Raw genomic sequence first — 14,605 nt, 5'->3', positions numbered from 1 at the left:
TTTCGATCCAACTATATTTATGATCTCTCTCATTGTTTAATGCACATATCAGGTGCATATAAAGCTACGTATATATATGTAAGGAGAAGCCAAAAAGTCGCTTTATAGGACCAAAACCTATCATGGGTCAACTTAACTCGAGTATATAGAAAAATCCCTCTAAAAGTAAAAGATAGGATAAAGAAATCTCCATCTCCAATTTGACTATATTCTACTCCATACCACTAGTTATCACATGTCCACTACTCAAGTCCAACATATAAAGCCACATTTTCAAAATTTAAAAACACGGAAATGACATTGATGAGTACAGTATTATGGAAACAATAATTAGCAAATAAAAACCCAAATAAAAAGTACAATAATTACAGTGTGAATGAAAAAACCTAGTAGAAACACGCTAGAAATCCACCACTTTTGAATTTGCTTTTCAAGTACAAAAGACATTGAAGCGCATTCATCATCATCTTCATCGCTCAACTCTTTCATCATCATGTCTGGGTAATCTTTCTCTCTCTTTTCTGGGTGTTAAATTTAAAGACTTAATTTTTATTTTTCATCATCATAGTACAATTTATACCCATTTATTGCTGTTATTTATCTTGTATGCTTGATTTATTGCTTATCTTGATTTTTTTCGCCCTATTTTGGTGGGTGCATCATTGTTTAAATCTTCTTAGTCCGATTGAAAATTTAAAACATAAATTGAAGCAGACATTTAGACTATTAAATGGGTTATTATGCTGTTGATCATGTTATAAAGTTTGAAAAATTTCTAGTTTAAGTACTTTTTTTTTTTTTTTTTTTTTTTTTTTTTTTTTTTTAAATTTATTTATTAATTTCTTTGGGAGTTGGTTTCCATTTTGTCTATAGCTGTGAAATTGCTTTCATTATTGATTAATGCTCAATTTCTAGCAGAAAGCAGCCAATACTATGATAATCTTTGTATTGGTTGAGTTGAAGTGGGTTAGGAGAAGTTTGCTGTTTAAAATTCTGATATTGGTGACTTGTTTGATCGGTGACTTTGATTTGTGGTTATGATTATGAATTTGTGTTTGATATTGTAAAGGAATTATGATGCATGTATACATAACGCTTGTTGGGTTGACAATAAAATCATGGGAAGTTAAACTACTTGGAAGTGGTAGTCTGGTAAAGGGTGGAGTTGGTCGGTTGCTGAAATCATGGGAAGTTACACTTCAAAGGCAGTTTTACTTCCCACTAAAAGGGTTTGTTCTTCACTTGATTGTTTCTTATCTGAACTTATTTTAACTTACAAAAAAGAGGGGACCCAAAGACTTCAATTCTTCTTCTTTTTCTTTCGAAAATAGAAAGGCTATTATTAAACCTTATTTTAGTTATATATTGAACTTGGATAGCCCTTATTAATAGTGATCAGACCTTATTTCCTAAACTTGCCTAATGTGAACTTATTTTTCGGAGGAAGTACAAACCTAGATTCCCTAGGTTAGTGGAACTTCCCACGGGGAGTAAAAAAAATTTGTTTTAAACCAAACATTCAAACAACAAACTAGCAATTTCTAGGAATTAAAAATACATGGAAGCTACATCTTCTTGCCATGTTCAATCAAACAAGCACAAAAAATTTCTTGCCCATCCACAATTGCTCTTGGAGATGTTTTGTTTTGACATGGAAAGAAAACCAGACTAACTCAACTAGTACCTATGACTAAGAGAAAACACAGCATTACAAGAGGAAACTGATAAAATATGGTCGGTTGTTGTGGCCAAGATTCACCATTAATCAAATGCTTGGTTACCCTTTTTAAAGCAATGTGCTTTTAGATAGGTTCATAAGTATCAAAACAATGGTAGATTATTGCTGACATTAGATGGAATTGATAACACATATCCAGAACTTCAGTGGTTATGTAGTTGATGATGAGGAGAAGGTCCCCTTTAATACCTTTCTGAAGGACCAAGGCTTCAACTTCGAGGGTGTCGGGGTCCCAAGCTTTATTCAAGGTGATTCCTGGGCAGTAATGGGACCTAGCTATCAAAATTGAGTTTGAAATGTTCTAGTGAATGTATGTGTGTGTTGGGTTGGGGGGAAGAAATCCATTTAATCTTGAATTATATCTTTGGGAGCCCATGGGAATTTAGAAATAATATGCAAAGAGCCTGATTGTCTATATCCAAATGTTTAGTGACAGTACTATTATAACATGACTTCTAAGCAAGAGCTGCCGCTCTTAGAGCAGAAACTAATACTATATTGAATCCTTACTGATCTTTGTGCTTCTGCATTAACCTACTCCCATACCCCCCCCCCCCCCCCCCCCGGGGCGCCGTGCCCCATAAGATAGAATAAAGTAACATGCTTTATATCTCCCTTTTTCTTTCTATTTATCACCCACTATCGCTTTTGTTCAATTGGGATCTGATTTTATCTCTTTACTGCTTCCAAGATTTGTGGTTTCATAAATCATATCTGGTTCTGAAGTACATCTTACTGCATTTCCTGGGTAGTATATCATTACAATTGTTTTCTTTTTGGTCTACTTGTTTCCATGTGGGTAATTATTAACACATGTAACTATTAGTCCTGCCTGACAAGGTTTGGTAGAACTTTACTAGCTATGATACTGTGCTAACTGCTAAGGGGTGGGGGCACCTGATGTTGCTTATAAAATCCCTTTGTGTGTTTTGATATGTTTGAACTTTGAAGGAATCTGGAATCAGAATAGAATAGAATAGAATCAAATCGAATCAGAGGGAAAGGATAATGATAACCATTACTTTTGGATTGTTTGGTATTGCAATGGACTCAAATGAGAGAGAAAGCTGGGAAACTGTTACCATACCCTTCAAACTAAACATCCTATAATGAAAATGCTTTGGTGATTCTGTTATTATCCAAATATGCTCTTAATGTAACAGATGAATGTCACATTCCAGATATAGGCTAAAATCATTTATTTTATTTTATTTTTAATTTGAGACATTTAGTAAACTGGTATTGTCAATTGGTAGATCTGGATTATATTCTCTGTTCTGTAATATTAGTAGATTGATGGTTAAGTACGTTTTTTTTTCTATGGTTAAATTGTGTGCTTCAATCAGAACTCTTTCAGTCTTTTGTCACCTTATAGTGTCTAACAACAAAGGGTGGTAGAACTGTAGAAGTACTGATGTAGAGCAATTAGCCTTCTAGTTAGCCCAAAAAGTTGTAAATTTTGACAGCGTGTTTGGTTGCCGGTAATAAATTGCGGTAATGGATTGAATTTTAAGTGTACTTCAGTATGGAAAACAACCTATAATCTCCATGGGAAAACTTGTGTTTTCTTCATGTTTTTCAATTACCACTTGGGAGGCGGTATTAGATGGAAACGGAAATTTATGAAGGAACATAGACAATTTGGGGGTTATCTTGAATGATCTTGGGAATGAACATTCATTTTCTTTTCACATATAAATGCAAATTAATTCCCATTACTGCATTACCATTGTTTATAACTGGTTACCAAATGGACTGTGAATGGTTTGAAAATTGTGTATGACTCACCAAGGCTTATTATGGTTTTACTAGTAATATTTCATTGATTTGAAACCTTGTGTCATACATTGGTGTAATTGTGTATGGTATTATCTGGCTATGTTGGTCTTTCATAAACATCAAATAAAAGCTGTATTGTTGTATGCATATTGGATGCTTTGCCATCCCTGGATGATTTTATCAGTGGCGGAGCCCCGTTGTGTCCTGGCAGGGCACGTGCCCTACTAGGTTTTTTCTTATATATATATATATATATATATATATATATATATATATATAAAACAGTCAAAATTTTGTTTAGATAGAATACAAAGTGCATTATTATGTTAGAGCTCACTAGTAGCCTAGTGGTTAGAGCATTACCTTATCAATCAAAGGTCTTGGGTTCTAATCTCTTGCACAACATTTTTTTTTTCCTTTTTTCTTAATGTCTTATTTATCCAATTTCCTAAATAACACAAAAACTTAACAACATAAAGTTTGATCATATTGGGCAAGATTACTTTTCTACCTAAGATAGTGAAATTGATGATATAATAATATGCTTTCAAAACTTGAAATACCTAAGATAGTGAAATTGATGATATAATAATATGCTTTCAAAACTTGAAAACTAGTCAAGTTTAATTTTGATACTTTTTTACATGTATGAGTATACTTGAATTATTAGTTATAAATCCTTATAATTAGTATTTTGGATCATCCTATTTGATACGAAAAATCTATCTGATTCCAAACCTATTATAAAAGATCTAAAAAAATACGAGGTTATTGTTTAAAGCCTTGAATAGGGGTAATATTTGATGTGTTTTTTGAATCATAAAGGTTTGACAAATACGATTGCGTAGTAATTTTGAGTCTTGATATTATGAACATTCTTCTACAAATGTGTTTTTTTTTTTTTTTTTTTTTTTTTTTGAAAAAAAAATAAATTTAAAGGCGTTGATAAAAGGGTTTTAGATGGTACGGTGCCCTACCATCGTAAAAATCCTGGCTTCGCCATTAGATGTTATGGTGGGAAGAATCAGCTTGAGGTTCCTTGCTGTAAAATCCTCTTGAAGTGGGCATGCGTTGTAATCCTGGCTTTACAAGTTCTAATTATTTGAACATTGCAGACGTTCATGGCTGGTAGACGGCAACAGATTTGCAACCAAAATAAAGTGTGCATCTGGAAGCTGTGATGTAGAAAAAATTAAGTGGAAAAGTAACCCAACTAGATCATGCCCCAGATGCGAGCATACTATTGACAACAATGATGTACTACATTCTATCTTTACATTTTTAGTTTTAAATTGCTTTCATGGCATTACTGCTAGATATGAAATTACAATTTTAAAATACATATCCTCTAATATTTTTTGGTGGGTGAAGATGAATACTAGTTATATCTAATTTTTTTGTTTGAGCTTTTTCCACCATTTACCATAAGCTATGGGGCTAGCTACATGTATGAGGCTTTGCATATCTGCTTAGCATGAAAGATCTTTTGTTTCTGCCTCTTTCTTTAGTTTCATATGCTTTAGTTTTGTGTTGCATTCTCATGCTGACAAGTGTTTGTGAAATTTTGTATTCGTTAAGAAATGAGAATTTTTATTTGTTCCTTGATTGTTTTGGTATGTAGCTTTTACATGTATGAATTGCAAGTTAAAAAATTACATATGAGATTGAACTTGGGTTCTGCAGAAAACTTTTGTAGGCTATGGCCCTTGAATCCCCAACTGAGTTTGCTTTATGTTTCATTTCATTAGTATATAGTGTGTAAGACATGTAGTTCAGAGTGGATTTTGATTTATGCCACATTTAAAAGTGTGTTTCATGGCAACTCTTGTGGGTTGTGTAACACTTGGTTTGTACTTTGGGTCTGTAATAGACCAGCATTAGGGAGGACATTTTGAGAAGTCTAATACTTTTAGGTTAGTAGTCCTTGACTCATTGACCTTAGTATAAATAGAGAGGATAGTATATGCAGTAAGATATCATGTGAATTGTGAGGAAAAATGTTGAGAGTAGTAACCTCAAGTTACTAGGAGAGTGATAACCTTAAGTTATCAAGTGAGTGATAGCCTTAAGCTATTAATCTATCCTTTTGTATCCAAATTCTTCCATTATTAATCTAAATTCCAAGCTTTCATATTATTATCCATATAATATACAAGTCTGAATTTCAGTCTATAACAGTGCCCGTGTAACTTGAACATTGCTACAAGTTATGGTGTCAACTTATATTGAAGTTCCCCTCCTCCCACCTTTCCATTTTGGCTCAACCATTGCCCTCTCTCATTTGTGCTTTGGCAGTCAAAAAGTCCTCGTCATATGAGTAAAATGTTGTGTGAAGAGGGCGTAAGCTTTGAGTCTCACAACACAGCTCTAAAGCGACATATTTTCTTTCATCTCCCTGCCTGTTTCGCTCTTCACCCAGTCTTACAACATATATCTTGAAAGAAACCCATGCGTTTCTTTGTTTCACGCCCCTGGCTTTCTAGCCCTTCACCCAGTCTCCAGTGAGATGAACAGATTCTGAAAAGAAAATGGCTGATGTATCTCATTTTCAGATAAATAGAGGTAAGATCTGGAAGGCCTCCTTTCATTCTGTCTCCTCAATGTGATTTCTGCTTGAGTATACTGAAATATGAGAATGAGGCTTTTTTTACTCAATATTGCAGTATCTCTTGCTTGCTATCATAGTACATTTGTGTCTTCTTCAAATAATTGCAACCCTTTGAAATCCCGTGATATTCATCTAAATTTCTGCTCAGATCTTTTCACTTCAAAAGATCGTATGGATTCTATCTTTACTCAGTAACTGGGATTTCTCTCTCGGTTTTTTTATTTATTAATTTTTTTACTCACACCTTTACACCCTTTAATGCTTTCATTTAAACTAGTTAGTTGTATATCAGAATAATCTAGAATGTTTGAGGAATTATTGTGACTGTTTGGGGTAAAACTGTGTTTAAAGAAGAGGATAATTTGGCATTAACTCTTCCTTTATTTGATGGGGAAACAGGTAGATAAGTTTGGTTTTGCTAGTCTATCTATGTACAATTTGAAGGCAGAGAGGGGAACATAATAGGAAGGTGGTTGTTACTAGTAAGTGGTGGTGGGGGCATTTAATGAATTGGATTAATGAAGGAGAATAAGTTGTGCAAATGAAGAGGTGGGGAGGTGGCTATTCGTATAGGGTGACTGAAGCATTGCTGCCATATCAGAGCATTATAATGGGCTAGACAATAGAAAGTTCCGTGCTTATACTCAGTAGTATGTTGGAGAATGACAGAAAACCGTAGTGTTTTTTTTTCTTTTTTTTTTATTAAATGAAGCTTTCCTAGATTAGATTCAAGTGTTCTAAAGAAATGTAAATCTTTATGTATTGGTGATAAGGATTTTTTCTTGGTTTATCAGCATAAGGATCATTCCTTGGTTTATCAGCACCTCTCGCCCTCTCGGACTCTGTTCTCTTCCCATTGCCTCTGAGCCCTTCTTAGCGAGGTCTGATCTGCGCCTAATATCATGAAGAATAGATGTTATAACTCCATAACTTTGGGCTATCAGCAACCTTAGCAGTTAGCACCAACATGACACATCATTTTAGATAATATACTACAGCCTGGAGTATGAAGGCTGTTATGTTATATATCCTCCATCCAACCTCGGTTTGATGACCTGTGTTTTATCTCTTCCCATCCCAGTGAAGCTTTTAGCTTACACTATGCTAGTTTTGTCAACTGATGATCAAAGACCATGCTTTGTTAATTCTACTTTGTTTTGTCCTCCATAATCAGATATTACTAGTAGCCCACATGAACAGAAACACATTGAACTGAACAAATTATATGAAGCTAAGAATTGAAAATGTTGAACATTCACAAAATTCGATGTCTATTTGAACTAGGATCAAAGGTTCGTTGTTCCTTGTTTATTTAATAGTAATGTACTAAATTGCAATAGCTCATTAAACTGCCTGCATATTTTGCTTATCAGTGACCTGACTTGTAACTTGTTATCCCCTCTTTTGAAATTTTGTGTATAGATAAGCCTGTAACCTCATGATGATTTGTGTAATTTAGTCTGTTCTTGGAATTTATTCTACTTTTTATATTAGCTTTTTACAGATTGGACATGCCTTTTTATTTTTCTTGTTCTCAGGTTGTTCAGGAGTGGCCAGGATTACCAAGAGGTGTAAAATTTGATCCCACTGACCAGGAGATAATCCAGCATTTAATTGCAAAATCTGGCATTGGAAACGAGAAACCACATCCTTTTATTGATGAGTTCATCCCTACAGTTGATGAAGAGGATGGAATTTGTTACACTCATCCTAAGAATCTCCCAGGTTAGTTGCAACTTATAAATTGTAATACCTTCTTGGATTCTGCAAGTTAATTTACTATAGATAATAATTGATAATGAAGGTGTAAAGCAAGACGGAAATGCAACTCACTTCTTTCATAGAGCTATCAAGGCTTACAGTACGGGTACACGAAAGCGTCGAAAAATTCATGGTGATGATTTAGGTGATGTTCGTTGGCATAAGACTGGCCGGACAAAGCCAGTTAATGTTAATGGGGAGCAAAAGGGATGCAAGAAAATCATGGTTTTGTACGTCACTGCAAAAGGTGGCAAGGCAGAGAAAACAAGTTGGGTCATGCATCAATATCACCTAGGTACAGAGGAGGATGAGAAAGATGGAGCATATGTGATTTCAAAAGTCTTCTATCAGCAGCAGCAGCAGCAGCAGCAGGTGAAACAAAGTGACAAGACTGTAGGGTATACTTCTGATGTGGCAGATGACATAGTTCCAAAAGTAGATCCTGTTACTCCTGAGCCTCCTCGAAATGAAATGCGACTTCACTCAAAAAATCAGACCTTAGTCATTTGCGGCAATTCTAGTGCCCAGGTAGTGTTTAATATCTTCCTTTCTGGCAATCTATGCAATCTTATGCACTCTTGTCAATGCTGTACATCTGATAATATTTTACTTGTGCGATAGATGCTTTTCTGATATTGCAGGTCGTCATAATTTACAAGTAAACTGCCACATGTTGTAGTATCTACATCTATTAGCTCTTACATTGTCATTTTTTCTATATTTTCATAACACCATTGGTACTGTTATGGTATAGCTGTGGATCTAGCTCCCTCAGCTTTATATATTAAACACTCAGAGAATGCTGAGTCAAGAAGTGACAATTTCTAAGCTAAATTTTTTTTGAAGCAGTCTTGTGCAAAATTGAGCAGTTAGTCAGTTACTGTAAGCAGCAGAATATAATTGACACGATTCTATATTATATATTCTGGAAGTGTAAGACATATATTGCTACTGAGATGTGTCACCAACTGTTTTATGTGATTTGTATAGTTATCAGTGTTCGCTTAGTTGGCTGCTAACAGCTTTGCCATACCATGATTCAGCTCCAAAGTTGCTTTTCTGTTGTGTATTTATTATCATGCTTCAAAGAAGACTGCATTGATAATTTGATATTATAATCACTTTGCAGGAATGTGACGTGGGATTTGTTGATGAAATGCAAGAACATGAAATAACCATATCATCAAGTGTTAATGATACCAAAGAAAATTGCGCTGATACCTCTTCAAAGGATCCAGCTGGCGAACACGATGACAACCAGGTTGGGGAAGAAAAGTGGTGGGACAGTGAGTCACAGTATCTGCTGAACTCCCAGCAACTTGTGGAAGGGCTCTCTCTCTGTGATGAGCTTCTTCAAAGCCAGTCTCCGAACAGAGATGAAAGTGCAGATGATGTAAGGAAGAGATCTGTTCTTTCTTCAGAGTATGCTCGTTTGGGACCTGAAGATCTAAAGAAGGATCTGGAGGAGTGCCAGAATTTGGAACTTGATCCTGCAAACATAGATTTAGATACACCACCTGATTTCAGATTAAGCCAGCTGGTAATTTTAGGCCATGGTCATTTTCCTGTTTATTCTAATTTTGTTTTATATGATAATGTTAGTTTCTCTTATAATATCTTTTGATTTGACTCTAGGAATTCGGATCACAAGATAGCTTTAGTGCTTGGGGATTAGGCAAGATGACTGACTAAAGATGGAGGTGCCATTATGTTCGAGCAACGTTTTGATTCATCTCTATGACGGGCATGGTTTTATAAATTTCTAGGTAACATCTGATGCAGCTTTTATTTTGTAAACCTTTGATTAAGCTGCTTATTTTAGCTGACCAAATGTATAGCTGTCTTCTTTCTTAAATCTTTGTGATTAGCTGACATTCACTTCCTTACCTATTGATATCAAGGGTGGATTAACAGCACCTTATCGTGTGCTTCATCCTGTTTTTGTGAATGTGATGATATTATGTAAGGAACTGAGATTGCTTCCATGATTGAAACACAAATTTATGGTAATTTTCTGTTTTGCCAAAAACATTCAAATATGTGCGTGCTAATGTTACCTGACTTGGGACTATAGTGTCAGCCATGGCCATGGGTTACCCAGCTGTCTTATTCTGTTTTTTTTTTTTTTTTTTTTTTTAATGATGTCTATCCAAGATTATGTATGTCAAAGAGTGTTGAGGATTCAACACAGGTACTAGAAATGAAGGGTGCTAACATATAGTGTACACGAATCACTCAAAAGGGTTTGATGATAATTTCCGTACAAGGTTTTCCTTTCTCTTTGTATTGCAGCTGATGAAGCATATGGTATAACATGATTGGTTTTAGCAGTTTGTAAATGTAGCCTTTCTTTTACGTACGATTTACATCAGATATCCGAGGCAGACCCCTCAGAAATTGCTGACCAAGCCTATCTTTCTGTGACATGATATTATTGGAAGTAGAGGTCGGATCTTGGTGAGGCAGGTGGGTCATAACTCGGAACAGTAGTAGTTGTACTGTTCTGAGTTGCAGAAACATTGAGGAACTTAGGATGTTGTAACAAAGTAACTCTCTTTTAATGGCATGAATGTTTTGTTTTTGGAGGATGTTGTGGTCACCTATCCACGTTGCTTGTGGAACGACAGGAAATCCGTTTCTATTTGGCAATTGGAAAGACAACTCGGATTTCGTCAGAATTAGATTTGTACAGCGTTTTCCTGTCTCAGAATGATTGGTCCTGTCACATTTAGTGCTTGTCGTTTTAACTATAAGTAGGGATTATTTAGGTTGTGTTCTTTTCATCCTTTACAAATTTAATTAAAACTCGTGTCAAACAAAATAAAATCGTGTCACAATTGATACCTCTAGTCTTTTTATTTAGAACTAATAGCCTTTTACCCTTCGTAGAAGTTATAACTTATATGAACTTATTAAACTTTTTATTTAAGGTGAATAGATCACACCGTTACTGCAACTAGCAAAGTGTCTTTTTTTGACTTCACGAATCACTGTTTTCCTAGTTACTCGCTAGTACTCTCTAGTGTCCCACTTCCTCGTAATTGCGTAATCTATCTCTTCTACCTTCTTCCCTCACCTCTAACAAAACGTAATGGTGGTGGTTTGACTAGACACTCATGTCATAGTCTCGGCTTTAAACCGTTAATTCGAGTCATTATTGGATCAGGTGCTAATTGACTCGAGTCAGCATTTGATATATCAGGTCTAATGTAGTAATTCAGGTTAAGTTGGGCACTAGTCATTTAGGACTGGATTTAGAAACTCCATCAATGCATGTGAAAACAATTTTATCCACACTTTTTTCTATAGAGCGACAAAAGACGAGAGTGAAAACAAAATTTACAATCATAAATTTCACTAAAATAGTTTTCCAAAAAATATCAATATTTTATGTATCCAATATTATTGAAAGAGGTTAAATGTACAAGGAAAATATGTGGAAGGAACAGCATTGGGCTCTTGAATATTGTGGTATTAATATAAAGTTGTAAACCCATAAGCTACATCACAAGGCCCACACTCATTTCATTTTTTAGGGTTCAATTATACAAAAAAAATAAATAAAAAAAAGGATTAAAGTAAATTAATTTTTTTGGAGGTGTTTGTTTGAGAGATGTTTGACTAGTGACAAGTTTAAACATCTAAGAGTATCTTCAATGATAAGATATAAGACAATATATTTTGGTTTGCTGGTAAAATAGTTTTCGAATTTTGATGCTTAGAAGACATAAATTACAATGGTCAGTTACAATACCTTGTAACTTGCATACAATATATGATAAAAATTATTTCTTTTAATTTTTAATTAATGCTAGTTATGTATCTTGTTTGAGCGGGTTCATTTTTCCATCTACATATATTTTTCCCACCCAATTGGTAAGTTACTTGCTAGAAATTTGTAAATAAAGCATGCAAATCTTTTACTAGTATTTATATATACCACTAAAGATGCTCTAAGAGCTTGATATTTACTCATATACATGATCATGATAATCACATTGACGTGACCCATTTTTAATTGACCCAAAATACTATAAATTTGAATTAACTAAACTTAAATAGACCTAAGTTAAATCGACTCGAATCAAACTCGAACTGAAAATATAGCATACATCACACACGACACCACACACGACACGACTAATAACTTTTATGGGAAAGAACTTCACCTTAACTCTAATCCAAATTAAAAGGATCAATTGACACCTCAAATGTACGTTACTAGTGAAGAGTGTGAAAGCATGACTTAGCATACACTTGAATGAACAAATGATACTACTAATAGTGATAAATAATGTAAACATCAAGGGTCCATGTTATTGTAGCACAAGGAAGTAGCAATGATAGAGTGAATGGTAGAAAGATACACAAATTGCACGTGGGATGGATAAGCTTGCCTGTCACGTACTTGTCTACTTGAGGTGGCATTGGACACTATGTTCTCTTATAGGACTACTAACAGTAGTACTTGTACATATCATACGGTAATGTTCACTTTGCTAATGTGGTCAATCCAATTTTTTGGTCCACTTTTAGGCTTGTACGTCTTTCATCGCGTGGGGGTCGGATAACATAAATCGTTTGTGTCCTTACGTAATGTGGTGGTAGGAAATTATGTACGAGTAACTCGTTATTGGTCCTTTGTCCGGTTTAGAGAGGAAAGTGTAAAGTGTATCAACCTTATTAATGTACATTAGAGTGGTTGTTTAGCTAGACTTAAGAAGTTACACTTTTTGGGATTTTTCATGTACTGCGTTGTACGTACATAACCTTTTTTTTTTTTTTTTTAGAACTAGTTCGTACATAACTTATATTTTTGGATAACACATAAATTTACACAAGGGGAACTTTCAATTTGCTAGGGAAGCACTAAAGCCAAAAGTTGGTGAATGATTTTATATTAAAAAATTTACTAATTGTCCTTGGTCAGATAAATTAGCCAGGCCAAAGCCCAGTAATGGGAGCCCAGCACTAATTCTTACAATAAGTCAAGGGAAATTTAAGGATGACTAATGTCAAACCCCCCATTTGGTATTTTCTTGAGGGTGAAAAGGAAATGAATATAAATTATAAAATCTAATTAAATGTAGTTAGTTTAGATCTAATTTGAAATAAACAATGTTAGTATATGTGTTTAAATATTGCAACAGTTTGAGTGATACACGTATTAATACATGATTGACTATAAATATATGTATGTTTTTAATAAAAACTACTTGTATTAAAAAGGAATTGTTATTTGAAAATCATATGTTGAGATAAATCCAACAACAATTTACTTGTTGAAAAACATATGTCGATAATCCAACAATAATTCACAATCCTCTACTGTTAAATTAAGAATATAACATACTCCTTTCACTATCCCTACAAGCCTTACTCTTCATTTTCATGAAAGAATGAAAAGGATAATTGTCGCTATATTATGGAATGAAGAGAGTATAATTATACATTGTGTATATTTATAGCTAAATATGTATTATGTGTATATTGTCAAAGTTATCAATTCATTGCATATAAATAGGAATGAAGGGTGTATAATTAGAACCATATCTTGGTATCAAAACCCGAGTGCAACTAGGCGCATAATAGCTATTTATTTGGTGTGTGTGTGTATATATATATATATAGGGTTGTTTTAGGTCATGTTCTTTTGAGCTGCTTTGTTGAGATCTGCATTGCTCTACTGAGATCTGCCCTGATGTGTTTAATAATAATAATAATAATAATAATAATAATAATAATAATAATAATAATAATAATAATAATAATAATAATAATAATAATAATAATAATAATAATAATAATAATAAAGTGGATTACTAAACACCGCCAACAAAAATGATCACGCTGCAACCATTTGGTGTGAATGGACAATTGTACCCTTACTACTTCACCACCCCTTATCCTCTCGGCGACCCACAGGCCACAACCCCTTCCGATCAGCGATGACCACCACCACCCTAACTGGCGACCCACCACACCCTCCTCTATGACGACCCACCACCTCCCCTCGCCGCCGGCGAGAAGGTGGTGGTTTAATTTTTTTTTTTATTTCAGGCAACCGCGGTAACCGGAGCCAAAAACCGGTTAATGTGCGCTGCAACCGGAGCCCAAAATCAATTACTGTGACGGTAATCGGTTTTGGGCTCCGGTTATCGCACACGATAACTGGTTTTGGGATCCGGTTACCATGCACGGCAACCGGTTTTGGGCTTCGGTTACTGTGCACCTAAACCAATTCCATGGTAACCAGAGCCCGGTTTTGGGCTCCGATTGGTACGGTTGCCAGAAAAAAAAAACCACCACCTTTCCACCAAAAAGGGAAGGTGGTGGGACTTTTTTGAGGGGGATGTGGTGGTCGCCGGTCAGGGGGGTGGTGGTGATAATCGTCGATGTAGTGGTGGTGTTAGTCATCGATTGGGGTAGTGGTGTCAAGGTGTTAGTGATTGGTGGCAAGAGGGAAGATAGTGGTGAAGTACTAAGGGTATGGTTGTCCATTCACACTATATGTTGCAGTTTTGATCATTTTGGATGGCGGTATTTAACACCCCTACTTTGCTTTGCGTACTTGTCCTCCGAGTACTTTTGAGGTGGCTCAGCGCACTTTCGACGAGGCTCTTCGTTCTTCCTTGGAGCGTATCGTTACTGCTTCGGGGCTTGGGTTTGGCGATTGGCAGTGGAGACTTGCCACCTTACCATTTGCGTTTGGTGGACTT

General features: G+C 35.1%; 1 protein-coding gene across 1 annotated transcript; it reads left to right on the top strand.

Moving 5' to 3' along the window:
• Nucleotides 1-274: 274 nt before the first annotated feature.
• Nucleotides 275-9,896, top strand: LOC145607207 (SUPPRESSOR OF GAMMA RESPONSE 1-like). Its single transcript, XM_081662957.1, has 6 exons — nucleotides 275-501; nucleotides 4,633-4,774; nucleotides 7,664-7,850; nucleotides 7,930-8,414; nucleotides 9,016-9,426; nucleotides 9,522-9,896. Exons 1-6 carry the CDS (start codon nucleotides 494-496, stop codon nucleotides 9,576-9,578), a joined length of 1,290 nt encoding a protein of 429 aa, XP_081519083.1. The 5' UTR covers nucleotides 275-493; the 3' UTR covers nucleotides 9,579-9,896.
• The last annotated feature ends 4,709 nt before the right edge of the window (nucleotides 9,897-14,605 follow it).

The sequence above is a fragment of the Chenopodium album genome, chromosome 1 (assembly GCF_948465745.1).
Source record: "Chenopodium album chromosome 1, dcCheAlbu1.1, whole genome shotgun sequence".
NCBI lineage: Eukaryota > Viridiplantae > Streptophyta > Magnoliopsida > Caryophyllales > Amaranthaceae > Chenopodium > Chenopodium album.
This window is presented reverse-complemented; position numbering and strand designations above follow the sequence as displayed.

Bases quoted from the DNA above. Each gene is read 5' to 3' on its own strand.
- LOC145607207 (XM_081662957.1), top strand. The intron at 7,851-7,929 runs GTTAGTTGCAAC...TTGATAATGAAG, and splicing joins TCATCCTAAGAATCTCCCAG to GTGTAAAGCAAGACGGAAAT. The intron at 9,427-9,521 runs GTAATTTTAGGC...ATTTGACTCTAG, and splicing joins ATTTCAGATTAAGCCAGCTG to GAATTCGGATCACAAGATAG.